The sequence below is a fragment of the Coregonus lavaretus genome (genome assembly GCF_964263955.1).
Source record: "Coregonus lavaretus genome assembly, contig: SUPER_35_unloc_2, whole genome shotgun sequence".
NCBI classification, from domain to species: Eukaryota; Metazoa; Chordata; class Actinopteri; order Salmoniformes; family Salmonidae; genus Coregonus; species Coregonus lavaretus.
Window position 1 is genome coordinate 3,472,322 of NW_028167180.1, and position 26,834 is coordinate 3,499,155.

The 26,834-nt window shown below is 41.7% G+C and overlaps 1 protein-coding gene across 1 annotated transcript; it reads right to left on the reverse strand.

Moving 5' to 3' along the window:
• Window positions 1-17,881: 17,881 nt before the first annotated feature.
• LOC311110228 (collagen alpha-1(XIV) chain-like) lies at window positions 17,882-25,501 on the reverse strand (the record flags this gene model as incomplete). The annotated part of the gene is made up of 9 exons (XM_084188765.1): window positions 17,882-17,910; window positions 18,441-18,680; window positions 18,905-19,171; window positions 19,296-19,565; window positions 19,765-19,807; window positions 22,657-22,954; window positions 23,406-23,495; window positions 25,034-25,147; window positions 25,395-25,501. 9 exons carry the CDS (start codon window positions 25,499-25,501, stop codon window positions 17,882-17,884), a joined length of 1,458 nt encoding a protein of 485 aa, XP_084044891.1.
• Between the last annotated feature and the right edge of the window lie 1,333 nt (window positions 25,502-26,834).

A 26,834-nucleotide genomic window follows, 5' to 3' on the forward strand; every position in this document is an offset into this window, starting at 1 on the left:
GTCTCTTCCTCATGCGAATGACGGGGATTTGGGCCTTGTCGGGTGTCTGTATGATATCCTTCGCGGCCGCCTCGTTGAAGAAAAAATCTTCGTCCAATACGAGGTGAGTAATCGCTGTCCTGATATCCAGAAGCTCTTTTTGGTTATAATAGACGATGGCAGAAACATTATGTACAAAATAAATTATAAATAACGCGGAAAAACACACATAATAGTACAATTGGTTAGAGGGCTGTAAAACGGCAGTGAAACCCTCTGTATTTTCAATCCCGCTATGCACTCCGACAAACCATCACAGGCAAAGTCTCAATACAGGACTAAAATCTGATTCTACTACACCGGCTCTGACGCTCGTCGGATGTGGCAGGGCTTGCAAACTATCACGGATTACAAAGGGAGACCCAGCTGAGAACTGCCCAGTGACGCGAGCCTACCAGACAAGCTAAATGTCTTCTATGCACAAGCTCACAGAACGGGACCGCCGAGTGCTGAAGCTTGTAGCGTGTAAAAATCGTCTGTCTGTCCTCGGATGCAACACACACTACCGAGTTCCAAACTGCCTCTGGAAGCAACGTCAGCTTCATGAAATGGTTTTCCAGGGCCGAACAGCCGCACACAATTCTAAGATCACCATGCGCAATGCCGGCTGGAGGGGTGTAAAGCTCACCTTCATTGGACTCTGGAGCAGTGGAAACGCATTCTCTAGAGGGATGAATCACGCTTCACCATCTGGGTTTGGCGCATGCAAACTATTACGGACTACAAATGGAAACCCAGCCGCAAGCTGCCCAGCGACGCAAGCCTACCAGACAAGCAAAATGCCTTTTATGCTTGCTTCGAGGCAAGTGTAGTGTAGATGCACACATACAAACACACACAAACACACGCTACAGTTTAATGTTTCAAATGTATGTAAATTCTAAAGTATTTTGTCTGTAATGTCTTTTTTACTGGCTTGTACGACAAAGTGAATTGAAGGTGTGTTAAAAGATGCACTCCAAATCATCCATTCTGTTTGCAACAAGGCCGTTAAGTAATACTGCAAGACAACACAGAAAATAAATACACTTTTTGGCCTAGATTACAAACTACAGGGACAAATCCAATACAACACAAAACAGAGTGAAACCCTCTGTATTTTCAAGTATTGTGGCGGCAGCATCAGGTTATGGGTAGTTTGTCAGGATCAAAATAAATATGAAAGGCACAAAGCCGAGTTAAAAAGCAATGCAATTAGAACAATGTGGAAAATGTGTTGAACATATTTAACAAATATAGGGCAGGCTATTTAACAAACTAGGATATAAAGGATTAATATTCAAATTCACAGCTGTAATGGCTGCCAAAGGTGTGTTAACTCAGGTGTGTGAAGACATACGCATTCAAGACAGCTTTGTTTTTTGTTTTTTTTCATTAGCAACGGTGCTGCGTCCCTGCTAAATTGTTGACGCCACGCGCCCAAAAATATATATGAATGAAAATGATTCCATTCACCAGCTCTGGAGGTCTACGTCACCGGCCTTCTAGGCGTCACTGATCTGGTTCATTACCACCAACCCCGGACTTTCTTGTCTCATTACACACACCTGGTTCCCATTCCCCCTGATTAGTATATTATATATTTGCCATTGTCCTTGTCGATTATTGTCCCATGTCCGTTGGTCTATATCTATGGATATAGCAGCTGTCATGACTATAATGTGATGGTCCGACGTGAGAAGCCCAAGATCAGAATACAGAGAAGCAACAGTCTACAGAGCTTTCTCTCCCTTAATTTAATCAAGTGACAATTAAACATAGTTAGTTGATTCGATAAATAACAGTCACCCTATTAATGAAAGTCACGTCACGACACAGCCTATAGCCTATATTCGTCTGTCAAACAGGTAGTTACTACTTTTTTGGACTAGGTCTAATAAAATAAAATAAATCAGAAGAAGCCTTTGACTCTCCTACACAGCACAGCCCTTGGTTAGGCAGCACATGGGGTGAGGGTTGGGATATCCACTGCAGTGTGTAATGCAGCCTAGTTTTATTTACACCATCCCAGTAGCTATCTTAGAAATATAACGGTGCTCTGTGCTTCTCTGAGCATGCACTTTGTAGCTTATAGCCTATAGGCTATGGATCATTTGATGGAGACCATACGAAATAGCCTATCGGCACACTTGATATTGCGCACCCAGCAGAGAATCAGAGATGAGGGGTGGCATCGGCCACACATTGATATATAACCTAATAAGCAACTAATTCTAAAACACTGAGAAATATTGAAATGTAATCAATTACAAATTCCATAACCCTCCCCTGGACTAGATTTAAAAAAAATACTAAACCCTCCACTTAACTGAAATTGAAAAGCATGACCCTACACAATTTTTCTCGAGGTAACCATTCTGTAGATTTCGATCCATCCTTAACGTAATAATAAATGAAGAATTTCTGCAATATCCATTTAGCAATGGCACAGTACAGGCTCTAAATTGTTGTCGCCACTCCCCCCACAATAAAAATATGAAAATGCTTTGATCATAAATCCTCTCCACAATAACAAGTGTTTTACACTGTAGTACTTATAAAGTTAAAGCAAGCAGAGGCAGATCAACTCCTTGACTTAATGACTCACAGGAAGGGAAGAAAGCATGAAATCAGATAATATAAAAGCTGTTTATTGATTTCATCACCAAACTGCATGATGAGATCTGGGGAATTCACCATCATAAATTTCTCATCAGGGAAGATACTGTACCTTTACATCCAATGCTGACACATCCATTATGATTAGTTCATTTACATTAGTCATTTTGATAATTCGTCAAAGCTTAATAAACTTTCACACCAGAAATAATATTTAGGTATTTTATTTCCTTACCTGTGGTGAGGGTTGTTAATACCAGTTGACTTTTCTTTCCATTTTCCAGCACAGTGCAGACAGTGACAGAGTACTGAGTACCACCTTGCAGGTCAGAGAGAGTGATGCTGTGTGAAGATGTGGTAGTGATGTGTGGTTCTGTCCCTGGACAGTGGTAGGAGATCTGGTAATGATGTTGGGTTTGGTCCAGTCCTGGTGGCTGGCTCCAGCTAACAGCAGCTGATGTGGTGTCCACTGAGTCAACAGTCAGCTGGTGTGGGAAAGGAAGTACTGAGGGAAAATACATGATTTGTGTTACAGTTTAACTCCAGAAATACAAGTTATATTATAGGAGTAAAATAACAATAGTAGTTGAAAAGTAGAAAAGGCCAGTTTGTGATTCCTTTTGATATGGGAAGAAATAAGCTAAAATCAGAAGTCAAACAACAGAAGTTGGATTTGTAATGTAACAAAAATTAAGAGTTTCCACTATATTAATTTAGTAACAGCACTGCGCCTCTGTTAAATTGTTGACGCCACACCCCCCAAAAATGAAAAATATATAATTGAAAATAATGTTGTGATTATTAATGCTCTCCACAATAACAAGTGTTTTACACTGTAGTACTTATAAAGTTAAAGCAAGCAGAGGCAGATCAACTCCTTGACATAATGACTCATATGAATGGAAGAAAGCATGAATTCAGATATTATAAAAGCTGTTTATTGATTTCATCACCAAATTGCATTATGAGATCTGGGGAATTCACCATCATATATTTATCATCAGGGAAGATACTGTACCTTTACATCCCATGCTGACACATCCATTATGATTAGTTAGTAACAATTTATTTTGACTACATATCCGTAAAGTGTTCATTACACATTTTTAAGCATTTCATGAATGTGTTATAAAAAGGTCCCAACCACACATTATAGGATTAATTAAATATATTCATAGCATGTCTATAGCACATTTATGTCATGCTATGCAGGATATTTACGTATCTTTATAGATGACAGCGTAGTGTCATCAACATGGCTGTTCTCTAAAGTGTGTTTCTGGCACGCCAGTGTTAGTTAATATGCCAAAAGGCCAAACCAGGTTATGCTGATATATATCCTGTATCAGCCCCATTTCCCCCACCAGCTGGTATATAACTTCTTATTCCTCTCCTTGAGGTCAATGATCCACAGGGTTGAATCCTCAGGGTACATTTGACTGATCAAATCGTGTAGTTGAGAGTCATATGATAACTCTAGTTCTATGTAGTCAATGTAATGTCATTTCTATTTTCCCACTCCAGAGAATGAGTAAGTGTGTCCAAACTTTTGACTGGTACTGTATGTGAAATGGAATTAATCAATAATGTATGTTGATGCTAATATTATGTATAATATATAAATATGTTTCCATATGATAACAATAGCCTAATAGATTATATATGCAGTAAATTATTATTTACAGATAGCCTTTCCATCTGCCAAGCACCTAATATGAGCTCCTTTTATTATAAAACATTACATTCATTTATTGTTATTACTATTACGATTATTACTATTATTAATATATATATATATATATATATATATATATATATATATATATATATATATATATAATTCAAACCTTTTCTATTCTATTTTGTTTTATGCAATAGGTTGGCACTCGACCAGATAGCAAGACTGTAAAAGGAGGTACTCGCCGCTGGCCTGTTGCGGTGTTCTACAACCTGCTGCTATTAACGTCAACATGTTGCATGAGCCTTGACAAGACAGTCAGCAGGAGATATTTCATCATGGATCTAGCATGTGAGCTTCGTGAGAACCACATGAACGCCATGAAAGAAGCTACAGCTACATTCTACCAACAACTGTGTGTTATATTACTAATTTATGAAAAGTCATAATGAAGTGCTTTGAGAGGCTAGTTAAGGATCATATCACCTCCACCTTACCTGACACCCTAGACCCACTTCAATTTGCTTACCGCCCCATTAGATCCACAGACAATCGCTCTGCACACTGCCCTATCCCATCTGGACGAGAGGAATACCTACAGCAGGTAAGAATGCTGTTAATTGACTATAGCTCAGCCTTCAACACCATAGTACCCTCCAAGCTCATCATTAAGCTTGGGGCCCTGGGTCTGAACCCCGCCCTGTGCAACTGGGTCCTGGACTTCCTGACGGGCCGCCCCCAGGTGGTGAAGGTAGGAAACAACATCTCCACTTCGCTGATCCTCATCACTGGGGCCCCACAAGGGTGCATGCTCAGACCCCTCCTGTACTTCCTGTTCACCCATGACTGCGTGGCCACACACGCCTCCAACTCAATCATCAAGTTTGCAGATGACACAACAGTAGTAGGCCTGATTACCAACAATGACGAGACAGCCTACAGGGAGGAGGTGGGGGCCCTGGCGGAGTGGTTCCAGGAAAATAACCTCTACCTCAACGTCAACAAAATGAAGGAGCTGATCGTGGACTTCAGGAGACAGCAGAGGGAGCACGCCCCTATACACATCGTTGGGATCGCAGTGGACAAGATGAATAGCTTAAAGTTTCTCGGCGTATACATCAATGACAATCTGAAATGGTCCACCCACACAGACAGTGTGGTGAAGAAGGCGCAACAGGAGGCTGAAGTAATTGGCACCCAAGACCCTCACAAACTTTTACAGATGCACAATTGAGAGCATCCTGTCGGGGTCTAAAAAAAACAGATTCTATCTCAAGGCCATCCGAATGTTAAATAGCCATCACTAGCCGGCTACCACCCGGTTACTCAACCTTGCACCTTAGAGGCTGCTGCCCTATCTACATAGACATGGAATCACTGGTCACTTTAATAATGGAACACTAGTCACTTTAATAATGTTACATACTGTTATACTCATTTCATAAGTATATACTGTATTCTACTGTATTTTAGTCAATGCCACTCCGACATTGCTCGTCCTAATATTTATATATTTCTTAATTCCATTCTTTTACATTTAGATTTGTGTGAATTGTTGTTAGATACTACTGCACAGTTGGAGCTAGGAACACAAGCATTTCGCTACACCCGCAATTACATCTGCTAAAAATGTGTATGTGAACAATAAAATTTGATTTGATGAAAGCACTGGGGGAGCATGTGACTTTTGACACAAATTAGCTACTTTGACAACTTTTCGAACAAGTTAGACAACACTTAGAGGGTATGGAATGGTATTCTACATCTCTGCTATTCAAATATGAAATCAGAACAGCAATATATTCTACCAATCAGACGATGCAGCTGTTTTATACTGAACAAAAATAAAAATGCAATATGCAAGATTTTACTGAGTTACAGTTCATATAAGGAAATCAGTCAACTGAAATGTTGGTGTTATAGATCAGAGTGGCAAACTTAACAGTTAATTACCATGAAGTGCTTAGCTATAAATGCGCTTAGCTATAAACACTTTATGAATGGGAAAATATATTTGACTTTACACTGACTGCATATGTGGGACCCATAGTAATATTAGGGATAAGAAATAGATACCCCTTAACCCTTTTGGCATATTAACTAACACTGGCATGCCAGAAGCACACTTTAGAGAACAGCCATAATGATGACACTACACTGTAATAATGCATCTATAAAGATACCTACATATGAGCTCATAGTATGAACTGAATGCGCTATAGATATGCTATGGATATATTTAATAAACCTTTAATAATATGATTGGGACCTGTTATAACACATTCATTAAATGCTTACAGATGTTTGGGGAATGCGTTATGGATATGTAGTCAAAGTAAATAGTTACTGATTAGTTAATCTACATTAGTTATTTAAAACAAATTAACACCAGGCATAATGCTTAAGTAGAGTACTTCCTTACATTTTAGTGATTTAGCAGACACTCTTATCCAGAGCGACTTACAGTTAGTGAGTGCATACATTATTTTTCATACTAGCCCCCCTTGGGAATCGAACCCACAACCCTGGAGTTGCAAACGCCAGGCTCTACCAACTGAGCTACATCCCTGCCGGCCATTCCCTCCCCTACCCTGGACGACGCTGGGCCAATTGTGCGCCGCCCCATGGGTCTCCCGGTCACGGCCGGCTACGACAGAACCTGGATTCGAACCAGGATCTCTAGTTGCACAGCTAGTGCCTTAGACCACTGCGCCACTCGGGAGTACTTACTTGTGGTGAGGGTTGTTGACACCAGTTCACTTTGCTTTACATTTTCCAGCACAGTGCAGACAGTAACAGAGTACTGAGTACCACACTGCAAGTCAGAGAGAGTGATGCTGGGTAAAGATGTGGTAGTGCTGTGGGGTTCTGTCCCTGGACAGCGGTAGGAGATCTGGTAATGATGTTGGGTTTGGTCCAATCCTGGTGGCTGGCTCCAGCTAACAGCAGCTGATGTGGTGTCCACTGAGTCAACAGTCAGCTGGTCTGGAACAGGAAGTACTAAGAGGAAACACATTATTGTTAGTGCTACAGTTTAAAGTTATTTAATATGCCCATTAGTTTTATTTTGTCCCTTATAGAATGGTAGGCCGACTATGCTTGGATGCATTATTTGCGGTTGAATTGAACTTGTTGGCGGTAGCCTACCTGACTTTCTGCCTGTAATGTGGAAAGGCCACCTAATCATGGACATCGGAAACCAAGTAGAATCTGTTTGGGAACATCAATATTAACATGTTTTTACAACTAAATATATGTAATTAATCTGTTGACAGCCCCTCTCTCTGCACGCTCGAGAAAGGAATGAAGGAGAGAGAGAAGAGGCGATGGAAACACTGTGGTGAGATATTCTGTAGCTAAAGGTAATATGTCAGCCTAGAGGTGTTCTGGCACCTCCCAATTTACAAATTAAGCACTGAATGTTGTGATAAGAAATGCTCTACACAGTAAAAAGTGTTTTACACTGTACTTTGGAGAAAGTTAAAGCAAGCAGAGGCAGATCAACCCTTGACATAATGGCCCAAAGGAATGGAAAGCAAGCATGAACTCAGATATAATTAAAACGTTTATTGATTTCAACACCAAACTGCATTATGAGATCTGTGGAATTCACCATCATATATTTCTGATCAGGAAAAAAAACTTGACATCCCATGCTGACACATCCATTATGATTACTTCATTTACAGTGGGGAAAAAAAGTATTTAGTCAGCCACCAATTGTGCAAGTTCTCCCACTTAAAAAGATGAGAGAGGTCTGTAATTTTCATCATAGGTACACGTCAACTATGACAGACAAATTGAGAAAAAAAAATCCAGAAAATCACATTGTAGGATTTTTAATGAATTTATTTGCAAATTATGGTGGAAAATAAGTATTTGGTCACCTACAAACAAGCAAGACTTCTGGCTCTCACAGACCTGTAACTTCTTCTTTAAGGGGCTCCTCTGTCCTCCACTCGTTACCTGTATTAATGGCACCTGTTTGAACTTGTTATCAGTATAAAAGACACCTGTCCACAACCTCAAACAGTCACACTCCAAACTCCACTATGGCCAAGACCAAAGAGCTGTCAAAGGACACCAGAAACAAAATTGTAGACCTGCACCAGGCTGGGAAGACTGAATCTGCAATAGGTAAGCAGCTTGGTTTGAAGAAATCAACTGTGGGAGCAATTATTAGGAAATGGAAGACATACAAGACCACTGATAATCTCCCTCGATCTGGGGCTCCACGCAAGATCTCACCCCATGGGGTCAAAATGATCACAAGAACGGTGAGCAAAAATCCCAGAACCACACGGGGGGACCTAGTGAATAACCTGCAGAGAGCTGGGACCAAAGTAACAAAGCCTACCATCAGTAACACACTACGCCGCCAGGGACTCAAATCCTGCAGTGCCAGACGTGTCCCCCTGCTTAAGCCAGTACATGTCCAGGCCCGTCTGAAGTTTGCTAGAGTGCATTTGGATGATCCAGAAGAGGATTGGGAGAATATCATATGGTCAGATGAAACCAAAATAGAACTTTTTGGTAAAAACTCAACTCGTCGTGTTTGGAGGACAAAGAATGCTGAGTTGCATCCAAAGAACACCATACCTACTGTGAAGCATGGGGGTGGAAACATCATGCTTTGGGGCTGTTTTTCTGCAAAGGGACCAGGACGACTGATCCGTGTAAAGGAAAGAATGAATGGGGCCATGTATCGTGATATTTTGAGTGAAAACCTCCTTCCATCAGCAAGGGCATTGAAGATGAAACGTGGCTGGGTCTTTCAGCATGACAATGATCCCAAACACACCGCCCGGGCAACGAAGGAGTGGCTTCGTAAGAAGCATGTCAAGGTCCTGGAGTGGCCTAGCCAGTCTCCAGATCTCAACCCCATAGAAAATCTTTGGAGGGAGTTGAAAGTCCGTGTTGCCCAGCGGCAGCCCCAAAACATCACTGCTCTAGAGGAGATCTGCATGGAGGAATGGCCCAAAATACCAGCAAATGTGTGTAAACCTTGTGAAGACTTACAGAAAACGTTTGACCTGTGTCATTGCCAACAAAGGGTATATAACAAAGTATTGAGAAACTTTTGTTATTGACCAAATACTTATTTTCCACCATAATTTGCAAATAAATTCATAAAAAATACTACAATGTGATTTTCTGGATTTTTCCCCCACATTTTGTCTGTCATAGTTGACGTGTACCTATGATGAAAATTACAGGCCTCTCTCATCTTTTTAAGTGGGAGAACTTGCACAATTGGTGGCTGACTAAATACTTTTTTCCCCCACTGTATATACAGTGTGTGCAAATGTAGCAAGTTATGGAGGTAAGGCAATAAATAGGCTATAGTGCAAAATAATTACAATTAGTATTAACACTGGAATGATAGATGTGCAAGAGATGATGTGCAAATAGAGATACTGAGGTACAAATGAGCAAAATAAATAACAATATAGGGATGAGGTAGTTGGGTGGGCTAATTTCAGATGGGCTGTGTACAGGTGCAGTGATCGGTAAGGTGCTCTGACAACTGATGCTTAAAGTTAGTGAGGGAGATAAGTGTCTCCAGCTTCAGAGATTTTTGCAATTTGTTCCAATCATTGGCAGCAGAGAACTGGAAGGAATTGCGGCCAAAGGAGGTGTTGGCTTTGGGGATGATCAAGGTATAATAGTGATTTATTTTTCATTCATCTTAATTAAATATATATATATAATATTTCTTCAACTTTGACATAACAGAGTATTTTGAGTAGATTGTTGATAAAAGCAATGACAATTAAATACATTTGAATTCCAGGTTGTAACACAATAAAATGTGGAAAAGGGGGGTGAATACTTATGCAAGGCACTTTAAATGAAAACAATGCAGTCATTACAAATTATCTCCATAATAAAAAGTGTTTTAAACTGTACATTGGATAAAGTTAAATCAAGCAGAATCATTTTTATAACTAGTCGAAGTTATATCAACTTTGACACCACAAATAATACTTAATAAGTAGAGTACTTCCTTACCTGTGGTGAGGGTTGTTGACACCAATTGACTTTTCTTTCCATTTTCCAACACAGTGCAGACAGTGACAGAGTACTGAGTACCACCTTGCAGGTCAGAGAGAGTGATGCTGTGTGAAGATGTGGTAGTGATGTGTGGTTCTGTCCCTGGACAGTGGTAGGAGATCTGGTAATGATGTTGGGTTTGGTCCAGTCCTGGTGGCTGGCTCCAGCTAACAGCAGCTGATGTGGTGTCCACTGAGTTAACAGTCAGCTGGTCTGGAGCAGGGATAACTAGTGGAAACACATTATTGTCAGTGCTACAGTTTAAATCCAATTGCAATTCCTTTTGATATGGTAAGAAATATCCTAAAGCAGAAGTCGCATAACAGAGGTTAGATTTGTAACGTAACAAACATTACAAGTTTCTGTTATATTCATTAAGCATTGGCGCTGCACCTCTGCTAAACTGTTGCCGCCACGCAAAAAAAGAAGAATGTTAATGAAAAGAAAACTGTGACAAACAATAAAGAGTTTCCAAAATGCTATATATCTATTTTCAGAAATGTTGGTGAATGAGATTTTATTGTTTAAATAATCTATTAAAGAGAGTGTGTTTTTTCAAAATAAATTATGGCTTGTGGTATAATTAAGGTTGTTTAATGACAGACATATATTTGTTTAAAAGCACTTCATGGTTTAATTTCAGAAAAACAAATATGAATGTTCTTTTTTTGGCAAAATTCTATATATTCACCTCACTCTCAGAGAAATAAGTAGTACTGCTTGGTTTTGCAATGTCAAATGTAACAAATAACTACATTTTTAATAAAGAACTGTATAAACACACAGCATATACCGTACCAGTCAAAAGTTTGAACACACCTACTCATTCCAGGGTTTTTCTTTAGTTTTACTATTTTCTACATTGTAGACATCAAAACTATGAAATAACACATATGGAATCATCTAGTAAGCAAACAAAATGTTAAACATATCAAAATATATTTTATATTTGAAATTCTTCAAATAGCCACCCTTTGCCTTGATGACAGCATTGCACACTCTTGGCATTCTCTCAACCAGCTTCATGAGGTAGTCACCTGGAAAACATTTCAATTAACAGGTGTGCCTTCTTAAAAGTTAATTTGTGGAACTTCTTTCCTTCAAAATTAATTTGAGCCAATCAGTTGTGTTGTGACAAGGTATTGTGTTGTGTACAGAAGATAGCCCTTTTTGGTAAAAGACCAAGTCCATATTATGGCAAGAACAGTTTATATAAGCAAAGAGAAATGACAGTCCATCATTACTTTAAGACATGAATGTCAGTCAATCCGGAAAATGTCAAGAACTTTGAAAGTTTCTTCAAGTGCAGTAGCAAAAACCATCAAGCGCTATGATGAAACTGGCTCTCTTGAGGACCGCCACAGGAAAGGAAGACCCAGAGTTACCTCTGCTGCAGAGGATAAATTCATTAGATTTACCAGCCTTAGAAATCGGCAATTAACTGCACCATCCGCCGTGTCTTTGTGAGACGCAGAGTAGGTGAATGGATAATCTCAGCATGTGTGGTTCCCACCGTGAAGCATGGAGGATAAGGTGTGATGGTGTGGGGGTGCTTTGCTGGTGACACTCTCAGTGATTTATTTAGAATTCAAGCACACTTAACCAGCATGGCTACCACAGCATTCTGCAGCAATACGCCATCCCATCTGTTTTGGGCTTAGTGGGACTATCATTTGTTTATCAACAGGACAATGACGCAACACACCTCCAGGCTGTGTAAATGCTATTTTACCAAGAAGGAGAGTGATGGAGTGCTGCAGATGACCTGGCCTCCACAATCCCCCGACCTCAACCCAATTGAGATGGTTTGGGATGAGTAGAAAATAGTAAAAATAAAGAAAGACCCTGGAATGAGTAGGTGTGTCCAAACTTTTGACTGGTACTGTATTTCTCATCAAGGAAGATACTGTACATTTACGTCCCATTCTGACACATCCATTATATTTAGTTTATATACATTAGTCATTTTGATAACTACTCAATGTTCAATAAACTTTGAAACAAGACATACAGTAATACAAAAGTAGGGTACGTCCTTACCTGTGGTGAGGGTTGTTGACACCTGTTGACTTTGCTTTCCATTTTCCAGCACAGTGCAGACAGTGACAGAGTACTGAGTACCACGTTGCAGGTCAGAGAGAGTGATGCTGGGTGAATTTGTGGTAGTGATGTGTGGTTCTGTCCCTGGACAGTGGTAGGAGATCTGGTAATGATGTTGGGTTTGGTCGAATCCTGGTGGCTGGCTCCAACTAACAGCAGCTGATGTGGTGTCCACTGAGTCAACAGTCAGCTGGTCTGGAGCAGGGACTATTAAGAGAAAATACATTATTGTTAAGAGCCATTTTGATAACTATTCAACTTTTGTCTGTAGCGTCCAAACGGTTTGGGTGTTTACATGTCGGTTGTTGTGCTCTAGGACTACCACAAGCTTCACAAGAACTGTCTGAAGGTAACCCGGTACCAAAAATAAATAAAAAGGAAGTATGGAAGTAGTTTTATCGCTAAAAAAGGGGTTAAATATCGGTAAAAACATTATTATTATTAATGTTTTGCAATTTCCTGAGCTTTCTTATATCTCTCAGATATACAGTAGGTCAGACACTTCAAAACATACTTCCACAATGCTTAGACTCTAGTTAATTCAGATATTTATTTATTTTAAACGTTAATTGATTTCAGTACCAAACTGCATTATATGATCTGGGAAATTCACCATCATACAAAAAATGAATGTACTGTGTGTACAGTCACCTCCAAAATTACTGGAACCCTTGATAAAGATGAGCAAAATATGAAATGCCAAGCTATATTGTATGCTAAAGAAATTGGGGAAATTGTATTATTTTATGCAAGAACAATAGGGTAGAATGTCAACACCACCCCCACGTACCTTCGCAAGAAAACACTAGCCGGGCCATCCGGATCCAGTCTAACTTAGAGGTAAACAAACCACAATGCAAACAGTTGCTAGCTAGCGATATCATCAGTCACCACTAAACAAAAACTGTGTACACTGTTCCTCAATGTATTTCTTATTTGTGTAGTTTCCTCTTGAAAATCCACATGATTTCAGGGAAGTGAAAAACTCCGTAAGCTTCCACACATTCCAAACATTAGAAGAAGCACGGAAGAGGTGCACTGTAAATATTAAATGTGACAAGTTCACAGTGACAGATCAAACCAAGGTCTGCAGCCGTCATTTCCAAGCTTAGGACTTGATCGAGCCTTCGACCAGCAGGATTAAAGAAAGGAGCCTGTCCTCTTCCAGTGGAACAGCTACTCCATCCAAGCACCACATCCTGCAGTATGGCAGAGTGACCATCCGAGACAGAGGATGTTGAGGACATTGCAGATGATGTGCCTGCCCATGGTGATGGATCATGACTACTATTCAGCCCCCGACCCCTCGGCCCTTGATTTGTCACTGGGACAAAACGATTTCCGTGAGGAGATAGAGCAACTGAGGAGACAGGTGGAAGAGTTGTCTGTCCGCCAGCATTTCTGTTTAGAGAGATTTGCAGCCGATGACGACATACGGTTCTACACAAGGTAGGTTAAAATAACACTATTAGCTATACACTTTAGCAATGACCCTGGCAGCTGTAGTTTTCCTGAGTGAACTGAGTTGTCTGTAACACTATTACAAATGCTGCAAAGGCCTTCAGTCTATGGGGCTACTCTGGGGAAAGGACCAGAAGGGAACACCCTCAGGCTCTCTCTCTCTCTCTCTCTCTAGGGTTCATGGGGAGAGATGTATCAGGGGGGTGAAGAAGAACAAATACTTTGACACCGTCATCCCCCTCTCCATCAAAGTTTGCATCAACCAGCTGTACTCTGTTGCATGCTTCCTGGTCAACTACCAGAATGGACCTCTGGTCAAAGCCTGGGCAAAGAAGAAGTGAGCCCCGTACCCATAGCCAGCCTGAGCACCCTACACTGTCACTCAGGGCATCTTCATGACCTCCAATACCCTATGCCTTTTGATTTTGATGTTTGATTGAATCAGTTCATTATATAATTCTGTTTGATAGGATTAGCCTACATGATTCACTTTTATGTCCTTGAATTTTTCACTGGACTGAACTAATTGCTTATCATCTTTATTATTGTTGTGCTTAGTGTCATGTCATTTCATCCAGTATATTAATCAATACAACAGAGTACAATTCTAATTTCTAAAGTGGAAGTTGGGAGAGTTTTATTCGGGTGGTTCAGTGAAACAATTATAGTTTCTGAGGTGGAAGTTGGGAGAGTTATATTTTTTTGGTGAGGGAGGCCCTGCTCTCTCCTTTCCCAGATGTTTAGTTCATTTCATTCCGATCTCCTCTGCATTATTGTAGCCATCTGCTACAGCCTGTCAACTATGCCTCTGCCTATCCCTGTTCTCTCCTCTCCGCACAGGCTACACAAACGCCTCACACAGCGTGGCTGTTGCCTCTCTAACCTGGTGGTCCCTGCACGCACCACACACCTGGAGTTCCAGGTCTCAGGCAGCCTCTGGAACTGCCGTTCTGCTGCCAACAAGGCTGACTTCATCCCAGCCTATGCTACCCTCCAGTCCCTCGACTTCCTGGCGCTGACGGAAACATGGATTACCACTGAAAACACTGCTACTCCTACTGCTCTCTCCTCGTCTGACCATGTGTTCTCGCATACCCCGAGAGCATCTGGTCAGAGGGGTGGTGGCACAGGAATCCTCATCTCTCCCAAGTGGTCATTCTCAATTTTTCCCCTAACCCATCTGTCTATCTCCTCATTTGAATTCCACGCTGTCACAGTCACTAGCCCATTTAAGCTTAATATCCTTGTCATCTATCGCCCTCCAGGTTCCCTTGGAGAGTTCATCAATGAGCTTGACGCCTTGATAAGTTCCTTTCCTGAGGATGGCTCACCCTTCACAGTTTTGGGGGATTTCAACCTCCCTACGTCTACATTTGACTCATTTCTCTCTGCCTCCTTCTTTCCACTCCTCTCCTCTTTTGACCTCACCCTCTCACCGTCCCCCCCTACTCACAAGGCAGGCAATACGCTTGACTTCATCTTTACTAGATGTTGCTCTTCTACTAATCTCACTGCAACTCCCCTCCATGTCTCCGACCACTACTTTGTATCCTTTTCTCTCTCGCTCTCCTCCAACACTACTCACTCTGCCCCTACACAGATGGTAACGCGCCGCCGCAACCTTCGCTCTCTCTCTCCCACTACTCTCTCCTCTTCCATCCTATCATCTCTTCCCTCTGCTCAATCCTTCTCCCTCCAATCTCCTGATTCTGCCTCCTCAACCCTCCTCTCCTCCCTTTATGCATCCTTTGACTCCCTGTGTCCCCTATCCTCCCGGCCGGCTCGGTCCTCCCCTCCAGCTCCGTGGCTTGATGACTCATTGCGAGCTCACAGAACAGAGCTCCGGGCAGCTGAGCGGAAATGGAAGAAAACTAAACTCCCTGCCGACCTGGCATCTTTTCACTCCCTCCTCTCTACATTTTCTTCATCTGTTTCTGCTGCTAAGGCCACTTTCTACCACTCTAAATTCCAAGCATCTGCTTCTAACCCTAGGAAGCTCTTTGCCACATTCTCCTCACTGCTGAATCCTCCCCCCCACCCCCCCTCCTCCCTCTCTGTGGATGACTTCGTCAACCACTTTGAAAAGAAGGTTGACGACATCCGATCCTCGTTTGTTATGTCTAATGACACTGCTGGTCCTGCTCACACTGCCCTACCCTATGCTTTGACTTCTTTCTCCCCTCTCTCTCCAGATAAAATCTTGCGACTAGTGACTGCAGGCCGCCCAACAACCTGCCCGCTTGACCCCATCCCCTCCTCTCTTCTCCAGACCATCTCCGGTGACCTTCTCCCCTACCTCACCTTGCTGATCAACTCATCCTTGACCGCTGGCTATGTCCCTTCCGTCTTCAAGAGAGCGAGAGTTGCTCCCCTTCTCAAAAAACCAACACTCGATCCCACTGATGTCAACAACTACAGACCAGTATCCCTTCTTTCTTTTCTTTCCAAAACTATTGAGCGTGCCGTCTTTAGCCAACTCTCTTGCTATCTCTCTCAGAATGACCTTCTTGATCCAAACCAGTCAGGTTTCAGGACTGGTCATTCAACTGAGACTGCTCTTCTCTGTGTCACGGAGGCTCTCCGCACTGCTAAAGCTAACTCTCTCTCCTCTGCTCTTGTCCTTCTAGACCTGTCTGCTGCCTTTGATACTGTGAACCATCAGATCCTCCTCTCCACCCTCTCCGAGCTGGGCATCTCCGGCGCGGCTCACTCCTGGATTGCGTCCTACCTGACCGGTCGCTCCTACCAAGTGGTGTGGCGAGAAGCTGTCTCCGCACCACGTGCTCTCACCACTGGTGTCCCCCAGGGCTCAGTTCTAGGCCCTCTCCTTTTCTCCCTACACACCAAGTCACTTGGCTCTGTCATATCCTCACATGGCCTCTCCTATCATTGCTACGCTGACGATACACAACTAATCTTCTCCTTTCCCCCTTCTGATAACCAGGTGGCGAATCGCATCTCTGCATGTCTGGCAGACATATCAGTATGGATGACGGATCACCACCTCAAGCTGAACCCTGGCAAGACGGAGCTGCTCTTCCTCCCGGGGAAGGACTGCCCGTTCCATGATCTCGCCATCACGGTTGACAACTCCGTTGTGTCCTCCTCCCAGAGTGCGAAGAGCCTTGGCGTGACCCTGGACACCACCCTGTCGTTCTCCGCTAACATCAAGGCGGTGACCCGATCCTGCAGGTTCATGCTCTACAACATTCGGAGAGTACGACCCTGCCTTGCACAGGAAGCGGCACAGGTCCTAATCCAGGCACTTGTCATCTCCCGTCTGGATTACTGCAACTCGCTGTTGGCTGGGCTCCCTGCCTGTGCCATTAAACCCCTACAACTCATCCAGAATGCCGCAGCCCGTCTGGTGTTCAACCTTCCCAAGTTCTCTCACGTCACCCCCCTCCTCCGCACACTCCACTGGCTTCCAGTTGAAGCTCGCATCCGTTACAAGACCATGGTGCTTGCCTATGGAGCAGTGAGGGGAACGGCACCTCCGTACCTTCAGGCTCTGATCAGTCCCTACACCCAAACGAGGGCATTGCGTTCATCCACCTCTGGCCTGCTGGCTCCCCTTCCTCTGCGGAAGCATAGTTCCCGCTCAGCCCAGTCAAAACTGTTCGCTGCTCTGGCACCCCAATGGTGGAACAAGCTCCCTCACGACGCCAGGACAGCGGAGTCACTCACCACCTTCCGGAGACATTTGAAACCCCACCTCTTTAAGGAATACCTAGGATAGGATAAAGTAATCCTTCTACTCCCCCACCAAAAAAAAAATGTGTAAAGTGGTTATCCCACTGGCTATAGGGTGAATGCACCAATTTGTAAGTCGCTCTGGAAAAGAGCGTCTGCTAAATGACGTAAATGTAAATGTAAATGATACAAAGTAGGTGCACAGGTCGAGAGAAATTAGTAATCAAGGTGAAAGACAGTGACACATTCAATACCGCCTTACACACTCTCGCCTGCATCCAGCTGATCTAGGGCATAATCATTAGTCCAAGAGTTGCAAAGTAGAGTTTCTATTGGACACATTCAGCCCGTCTGAAGTTTGCTAGAGTGCATTTGGATGATCCAGAAGAGTAACATCCAAATAACAGCAACAGTGTGTGAAAACCTTGTGAAGACTTACAGAAAACGTTTGACCTGTGTCATTGCCAACAAAGGGTATATAACAAAGTATTGAGAAACTTTTGTTATTGACCAAATACTTATTTTCCACCATAATTTGCAAATAAATTCATTAAAAATCCTAAAATGTTATTTTCTGGAAAAAAAATTCTCATTTTGTCTGTCATAGTTGACGTGTACCTATGATGAAAATTACAGGCCTCTCATCTTTTTAAGTGGGAGAACTTGCACAATTGGTGGCTGACTAAATACTTTTTTTCCCCACTGTACATTATAGTCATTTGATAACTACTCAAAGTTATATAAACTTTTGAACCAGAAATAATACTTAAATAGAGTACTTCCTTACTTGTGGTTAGGGTTGCAGAGACCAGTTTACTTTGCTTTCCATTTTCCAGCACAGTGCAGACAGTGACAGAGTACTGAGTACCACGTTGCAGGTCAGAGAGAGTGATGCTGTGTGAAGATGTGGTAGTGATGTGTGGTTCTGTCCATGGACAGTGGTAGGAGATCTGGTAATGATGTTGGGTTTGGTCCAATCCTGGTGGCTGGCTCCAGCTAACAGTAGCTGATGTGGTGTCCACTGAGTCAACATTCAGCTGCTCTGGAGCAGGAAGTACTAAGGGAAAATACATTATTGTTAGGGCTACAGTTTAACACCAGAAATATATTACAGGAGAAAATGTAGAATAAGGCCAGGGATAAACATGTCTTTGCAATCACTTATAATGTGGGAAGAAATAAGCTAAAAACAGAAGTCACAATAGAAGTTGATTTGTAATATAGCAAAATGTCTGTTCTGGTAGAGATGATGAACTGTAATAAGGTGAGGAGATCTCTTACTAGTGCAGATAGTTGTAGAGACAGGTTCACTCTCTTCCCCATTGCTCAGTACAGTTGAGACGCTGACGGTGTGCTCAGTACCAGGTTGCAGGTTTGAGAATGTTTTGTGGCAGTCTTTAGTATTCTCTGCATGGAGGTCTGTTCCTGGGCTGCAGTAGGATATGAAGAAGCGCTGTGGGACTTTTTCCATTCCTTCAGCCTTGGACCAGTGGAGAGTGAAGGAGGTCTCTTCCAAATGGTCTACCTTTAAGTCTCTGGGTGGAACCACTGGAACAAAAATCAAGATTTGTTGTAAGAAGATCTTCATCTTGTCATATGAGTCCATAACAATATCGCTCTTAAAACACAACAAAGTATGTCAGTAAAACATGACTAAAACCAAACTCTTTACCTGTGGTTACAGATGCTGAGACACATCTGCTTTGTCTTCCATCTTCTCCCTCTGTGGCCACACTGAACTGGTACTTTTCACCAGGTTGGAGACTGCTTATTTTAAGATGATACCCGCCTTTCACTTTTGATGAATCCGTTTCCCCCAGGTCACAGCCCCAGGTCACTCTGAACTTGTGTGGTGCCTTCAGCCCCTCAGGAGAACCCCAGCTCAGAGACACAGAGTCTGATCTCACTGACAGGACCTGGATCTTCCCAGGAGGGGGCAGCACTGGAGAGAAAAAAACAGACTTAATTGGAACCACAAATGCATACTAATTTACTTATGTCAGAATAGGAGTAACAAATTATATCTTAAATACTTTTTTACAAACGTTATGTACATCATTGTTCACAAGTTATGAGCTATCACTAAAGATCTCAAAGAACAACTTTTGGGTTAATTAATTATTGATTGTACATGCACTTACCGTCGACTGACTCTGGCCTTTGGCGTTGCTCTCCATCAAAAGTCTTCAGCAGTGGAAACAGAGTAAGAAACAATCTTTTCATTGAAAAAACTAAATGTTTATGTTGCAAAACAAGCAATGACAAAGCTTGTAGCATGAACTTGAATTAACAGTATTAGCAAATCTACATTGCCAATAGTACAGTTGAAGTCGGAAGTTTACATACACCTTAGCCAAATACATTTAAACTCTGTTTTTCACAATTCCTGACATTTAATCTAAGTAAGAATTCCCTGTCTTAGGTCAGTTAGGATCACCACTTTATTTCAAGAATGTGAAATGTCAGAATAATAGTAGAGATAATTATTTATTTCAGCTTTTATTTATTTCATCACATTCCCAGTGGGTCAGAAGTTTACATACACTCAATTAGTATTTGGTAGCATTGCCTTTAAATTGTTTAACTTAGGTCAAACATATCGGGTGGCCTTCCACAAGCTTTCCACAATAAGTTGGGTGAATTTTGGCCCATTCCTCCTGACAGAGCTGGTGTAACTGAGTCAGGTTTGTAGGCCTCCTTGCTCGCACACACTTTTTCAGTTCTGCCCACAAATGTTCTATAGGATTGAGGTCAGGGCTTTGTGATGGCCACTCCAATACCTTGACTTTGTTGTCCTTAAGCCATTTTGCCACAACTTTGGAAGTATGCTTGGGGTCATTGTCCATTTGGAAGACCCATTTGCGACCAAGCTTTAATTTCCTGACTGATGTCTTGAGATGTTGTTTCAATATATCCACATAATTTTCCTTCCTCATGATGCCATCTATTTTGTGAAGTGCACCAGTCCCTCCTGCAGCAAAGCACCCCCACAGCATGATGCTGCCACCCCTGTGCTTCACGGTTGGGATAGTGTTCTTCGGCTTGCAAGCACCCCCTTTTTCCTCCAAACATAACGATGGTCATTATGGCCAAACAGTTCTGTTTTTGTTTCATCGGACCAGAGGACATTTCTCCAAAAAGTACAATCTTTGTCCCCATGTGCAGTTGCAAACCGTAGTCTGGCTTTTTTATGGCGGTTTTAGAGCAGTGGCTTCTTCCTTGCTGAGTGGCCTTTCAGGTTATGTCAATATATTACTTGTTTTACTGTGGATATCGATACTTTTGTACCTGTTTCCTCCAGCATCTTCACAAGGTCCTTTGCTGTTGTTCTGGGATTGATTTGCACTTTTCGCACCAAAGTACGTTCATCTCTAGGAGACAGAACGTGTCTCCTTCCTGAGCGGTGTGACAGCTGCGTGGTCCCATGGTGTTTTTACTTGCGTACTATTGTTTGTACAGATGAACGTGGTACCTTCAGGCGTTTGGAAATTGCTCCAAGGATGATCCAGACTTGTGGAGGTCTACACATTTTTTCCTGAGGTCTTGGCTGATTTATTTTGATTTTCCCATGATGTCAAGCAAAGAGGCACTGAGTTTGAAGGTAGGCCTTGAAATACATCCACAGGTACACCTCCAATTGAATCAAATGATGTCAATTAGCCTATCAGAAGCTTCTAAAGCCATGACATAATTTTCTGGAAATTTCCAAGCTGTTTAAAGGCACAGTCAACTTAGTGTATGTACACTTCTGCCCCACTGGAATTGTGATACAGTGAATTATAAGTGAAATAATCTGTCTGTAAACAATTGTTGGAAAAATTACTTGTGTCATGCACAAAGTAGATGTCCTAACCGACTTGCCAAAACTATGTCATGCTGAAATAGGAAATGGCCTTCCCCAAACTGTTGCCACAAAGTTGGATGCACAGAATCGTCTAGAATGTCATTGTATGCTGTAGCGTTAAGATTTATCTTCCCTGGAACTAAGGAGCTTAGCCCGAACCATGAAAAACAGCCCCAGACCATTATTCTTCCTCCACAAAACTTTACAGTTGGCACTATGCATTCGGGCAGGTAGTGTTCTCCTGGCATCCGCCAAACCCAGATTTGTCTGTTGGACTGCCAGATAGTGAAGCGTGATTCATCACTCCAGAGAATGCGTTTCCACCACTCCAGAGTCCAATGGCAGCTTTACACCACTCCAGCCGACGCTTGGCATTGCGCATGGTGATCTTAGGCTTGTGTGCGGCTGCTCTGCCATGGAAACTAATTTCATGAAGCTCCCGACGAACAGTTCTTGTGCTGGCGTTGCTTCCAGAGGCAGTTTGGAACTCGGTAGTGAGTGTTGCAACTGAGGACAGACGACTTTTACGCTCTACGCGCTTCAGCACTCAGTGGTCCCGTTCTGTAAGCTTGTGTGGCCTAACGCTTCGCGGGTGAGCCATTGTTGCTCCTAGACGTTTCCACTTCACAATAACAGCACTTACAGTTGACCGGGGCAGCTCTAGAAAGGCCGAAATTTGACGAACTGACTTGTTGGAAAGGTGGCATCCTATGACAGTGTCACGTTGAAAGTCACTGAGCTCTTCAGTAAGGCCATTCTACTGTCAATGTTTGTCTATGGAGATTGCATGGCGGTGTGCTTGATTTTATACACCTGTCAGCAACGGGTGTGGCTGAAATAGCCAAATACACTAATTTGAAGGGGTGTCCACATACATTTGGCAATGTATATTCAGTGTATACTCAGGTATAATGAGGGGGGGAATCAACTACCTGTCTTCCTGTTTGTTTTATCTCTTCAATGATCAGGTCATGACCTTTGTGCTTTGTCACTGAACACTCAGCAACATGTCTTCCATGAAATCATCAATATGAAATAGTTTTCAGAACAAGTGGTATTTTATGGAGAAACAAACATTTTGTATAGTGGGATGCAAAAAAAATTGCACTACTTTGTATTGGACAATGATGACAACAGAGGAAAGTAAGTATGTTTTCTGATAAAGGGGAGAAGAAAGCATAAACTATACCTGTCTTCCTGCTTGTTTTATCTCTTCATAGACTACATCATGTCCTTTGTGTTCTGTTACTACACACAGACTGCAGATCAGCTTCTGGTCTGTCCTGCAGAACACCTCCAGAGCTCTGTGGTGCTCCTGACAGAGTCTCTCCTCCAGGTCTCCAGTCACCTCCACCAGGGTGTGTCTCTGTAGTTTAGGTACTGTGTAGTGCTTCCTAACGTGGGTCTCACAGTAGGACTGAGTGCAGGTCAGACAGAACTTCACAGCTTGGACCTCAGAGCAGATATCACAGGGTACCTCTCCTGGCCTGGTTGGGAATTGGAAAATAAGATTTATTACATTTTAGTCATTTAGCAGACACTCTTATCCAGAGCGACTTACAGTTAGTGAGTGCATACATTTTAATACTGGCCCCCCGTGGGAAACGAACCCACAACCCTGGCGTTGCAAGCGCCATGCTCTACCAACTGAGCTACACGGGGCCAAATTTATCAAATACATTGATCAAAAGAACATGACCCATACAGGTTAACACATAATGGCCTGATAATATAACACATGGTAACCTACCTATAACTATCTGTTATCATGGTAACCTACCTATAACTATCTGTTATCATGGTAACCTACCTATAACTATCTGTTATCATGGTAACCTACTTATCATATCGTTATGTTTTTGTCTCACCTTAAGTCACAAATAATTAAGAAAATGTTATTATTATGACATAGGCTCAAAGGACTATGTAAAATATTACCCTTTGAAATGAAAAGGGAGTTCCATGGATTGGTCACTCTTCATTGATAAATAACCAGATGAAACAGACTCTGCTATCTCTGGTTGGGACCTGCAAGCAGCACAAGTCATACAACATAATACAACATTGAATATTGAGTCAGAATTCATAATTTTAGTTTAACTCATTTCTAAAGACATAAAATTATTCTGATCCTTTATCAAATATATTGATGAACAGAATATTTTCTGTGAAGTTTATTCTGCACTGCAACATAAAACAAAAAAAAAAAAAAAAAAAAACATTAACATGAAAATGTAAACCATGTGATAACTGAAGAATTACACTTATAGGTGGTTATTACTAAATTATACAACGGGTGGGTCTAATCCTGAATGCTGATTGGTAAAAACTGCATTCCAGCCGGTGTCTATTCCACAAGTTACCACTGGCTAAATCTATGATGTTAAAAAGCCTATTTACTCTGTTCCATCTGACTGCGCAATCCACTGTCTCATCAGCCCAGCCAGGCACTTTATAAACTTGATCTCCACTATAAAAAGCATCTAGACATTATTTCACATTTCTTTTAGACTAACATTTAGTTTTCAACAGCGGAGATTTAGATAAACCTTGCTGTCTGTCTCTGACATTTGCAACATTGTTTCAATATTCAAATTCGATCTCCAGCTGTCCCATAGTAATGAACGTGTAGGGGTCGGGAGGAGAGAGAGAGGCAGGCAGCGTTTCTTAGCCAGTCGAAATCATGAATCAGCTGGCATCATTTTTATGGATATATACAAAGAAATGTCAATTGATTAAAGGTAAAACGAAACGAAGTGCAGCTAGTTTGCAGTCTTTCCAGCTTCAGTTTGAAGTGATTGTGTTACTGTAGCTGTGTTGTTGGCTAGCTCCTCTGAACAACAGTGTCCTGACGAGAGAGCACATTCTCTATGCCAGGCGAAATTGCACCTCATTAGCTCATTGTTATGGATTTATCCGAATAAATGGCTCTAGAAAACAGCATAAACAAATGCAATTGCAGCTACCGTTGTTATTCTGGCTGCACTGTTTGACTTGACTGTAAATTAGCCGTAGTTGGCTAGCTAGCAAGCAAGGGATAAAAGCGTTGCCAGACAGTATGGCAATGGACATTTAGAACGAACGACTGGGTCGCGTCTATAGATACAGAACAAAAAGACTGAACGACTGGGTCGCGTCTCTGGCAACCGAACCGATAGAACGAACGACCAGCCGGTTTGGGTAGCAACCCTAGATTTGTGTCGGGACTATATCTTGTGGAAGGATGAAATAGTATGAATAAATTCAACAAAATAAAGTTTTTAATGAAAATATGTAAATCATTATTTGAATATGTTGGTAGAGTATACCCATTGTATAAAAGTGATGATGCCCTCAATGTTCGTGCCTAACAACATCCATGCCAATATATCCTCCAAACACGGGCATTCTCGGGCATTATCACTTAATTATAGAGATGGGTTACCAACATATTCAAATAATGATTTACATATTTTCATTAAAAACTTCAGTCCCACAGCGCTTCCTCATATCCTACCGTAGCCTCGGGCATTATCACTTCATTATAGAGATGGTTCTACATTTCCTGGTAACATGTAGAAACTCACCCTTTTCTTTGTGAAGAGGCCCCCTCTTTGACATGAAGAGAGTGAACCATTGATGTACCACTCTTCATTGATAAACAACCAGAGGAAACAGACTCGGCTATCTCTGGATGGACACTGCAGATAATACAAGAAAGACATGCACCTTTAGTAAATACTCAAATCACATGCAGCATTATAGAAGTGAACTACCTTTGGACTTGGTTTGTCGTCAGTCATTTACGCTTACCAAATCTTTCATATTTTCTGTTAAATGTACTATGCAGTAACTTAGTATCCTTCTAAAAATGCATTACTTTTATATAGGATACAGATCTTAAAAGTCTTCAACAAGCAGTTGTGCGCGCACACAAAACACACACACCTCTTCATATAAGGGTCCATGTTCTCATCAAGATCCTTGTTTGGTGACCCATCCTTCTGTCTTTCTTTAGGGATGGCTCCACCCTCAGCCCCCTGATGATAACTCATTATAACTCTCAGAGAGGAGGCCTCACAATCCTGAAGAGGACTGGTCTGGTCCCATATCAATCTGTAAATAAGAAGAGTAAATACCATTATATTAAAACGTTTAAACACAAAAGCAGATTAGGCCTATTGTTGGCCTGCTGTGCTGGGGATTTAAATTGACATTATAATGACATCCTGTAAAGCATTTGGTACAGAATGCAACTGTGAAAAGCAGTAAAGGCTGAATGTTTTTTTTGTTTTAATTATTATTATTTTAAAAAATAAAATAAAAAGCAATGTAGCACAATTACATAGTGAATATGTAATTATGTTATTTAGTTGTCTTTTTCGTGTCAGTCCTTTTTTAGGAAATTGTATTATCCCTAGGTGGGACACCAATCCGCCCCAACCTGGTCTTGGCTAGACGGTATACAGTTTATGTCAAATTGACCTCAAAAGTTTATTTTTGCATTTTAGTTAACTCTAACCCTTTACTTAACTTGAACCTAATTTTCCCAACCTACTACGTTAATTATACTAACCTGCGGAGTATTTCTCCTAACCTGCTAGGAAAAGTATCCTGGTCAATTCTGACATAAACTGTATCCCGGCTAGTCCCAACCTGCCCCATCCATAGAGAATGATAGAGGCCTCTAGTGGCCAAAAGGCTGTAATAGCATGAGCTGCGGTTCCACCATTTTAACGTAGTCAAGTGGGTGGGGCTTCCACCTTCATTGGCTTATTCTTTCTGGTGACCCTGTTGTGTCCAGTCGGGTCATCGGGAGGGATCAGCCAGTGTACTACTTTTAAAAGGAGATAGCATCAATAAAGCTGCCTCTGCCTATACATCTCTATGGCCCAACGCAAAACCAAAGTGGCTAAGTTTTTATGAATCCATTTTGTTAAGGTTGGCTGGGAGTCATAGGTCGTATCCGAAATCTGTATTGCTTACTACTTACTAAAACGACATAATGTGTATTACTAATCGTACTATATACTATTTAGAAACGTACAGTTTACTAAAATGTATGCAAAAATGTATGCAGTAAGCAACAAATATCAACATACTAGACTCACGGTTCATTTGGGTACAGTGCGTCCTTCCTCAACAGTGTGCAGCGAATTATAGCCGAAATTAGTATAACATCCTGGCATTTAAAGCTTAGTCCATTTTCCAAATTTCACATATAAAACTTGATATTTTCGCATACCTAAAATGCATACTATTTAGAATGCAAGGATGGATATTCGGACACAACAACTGTAAAAATGTAACAGGAATCAATTAGGCCTATGACCGCCTATCAAAGTTTGGAAGAAATACACTGTATGTATACAATACACACAATTATTT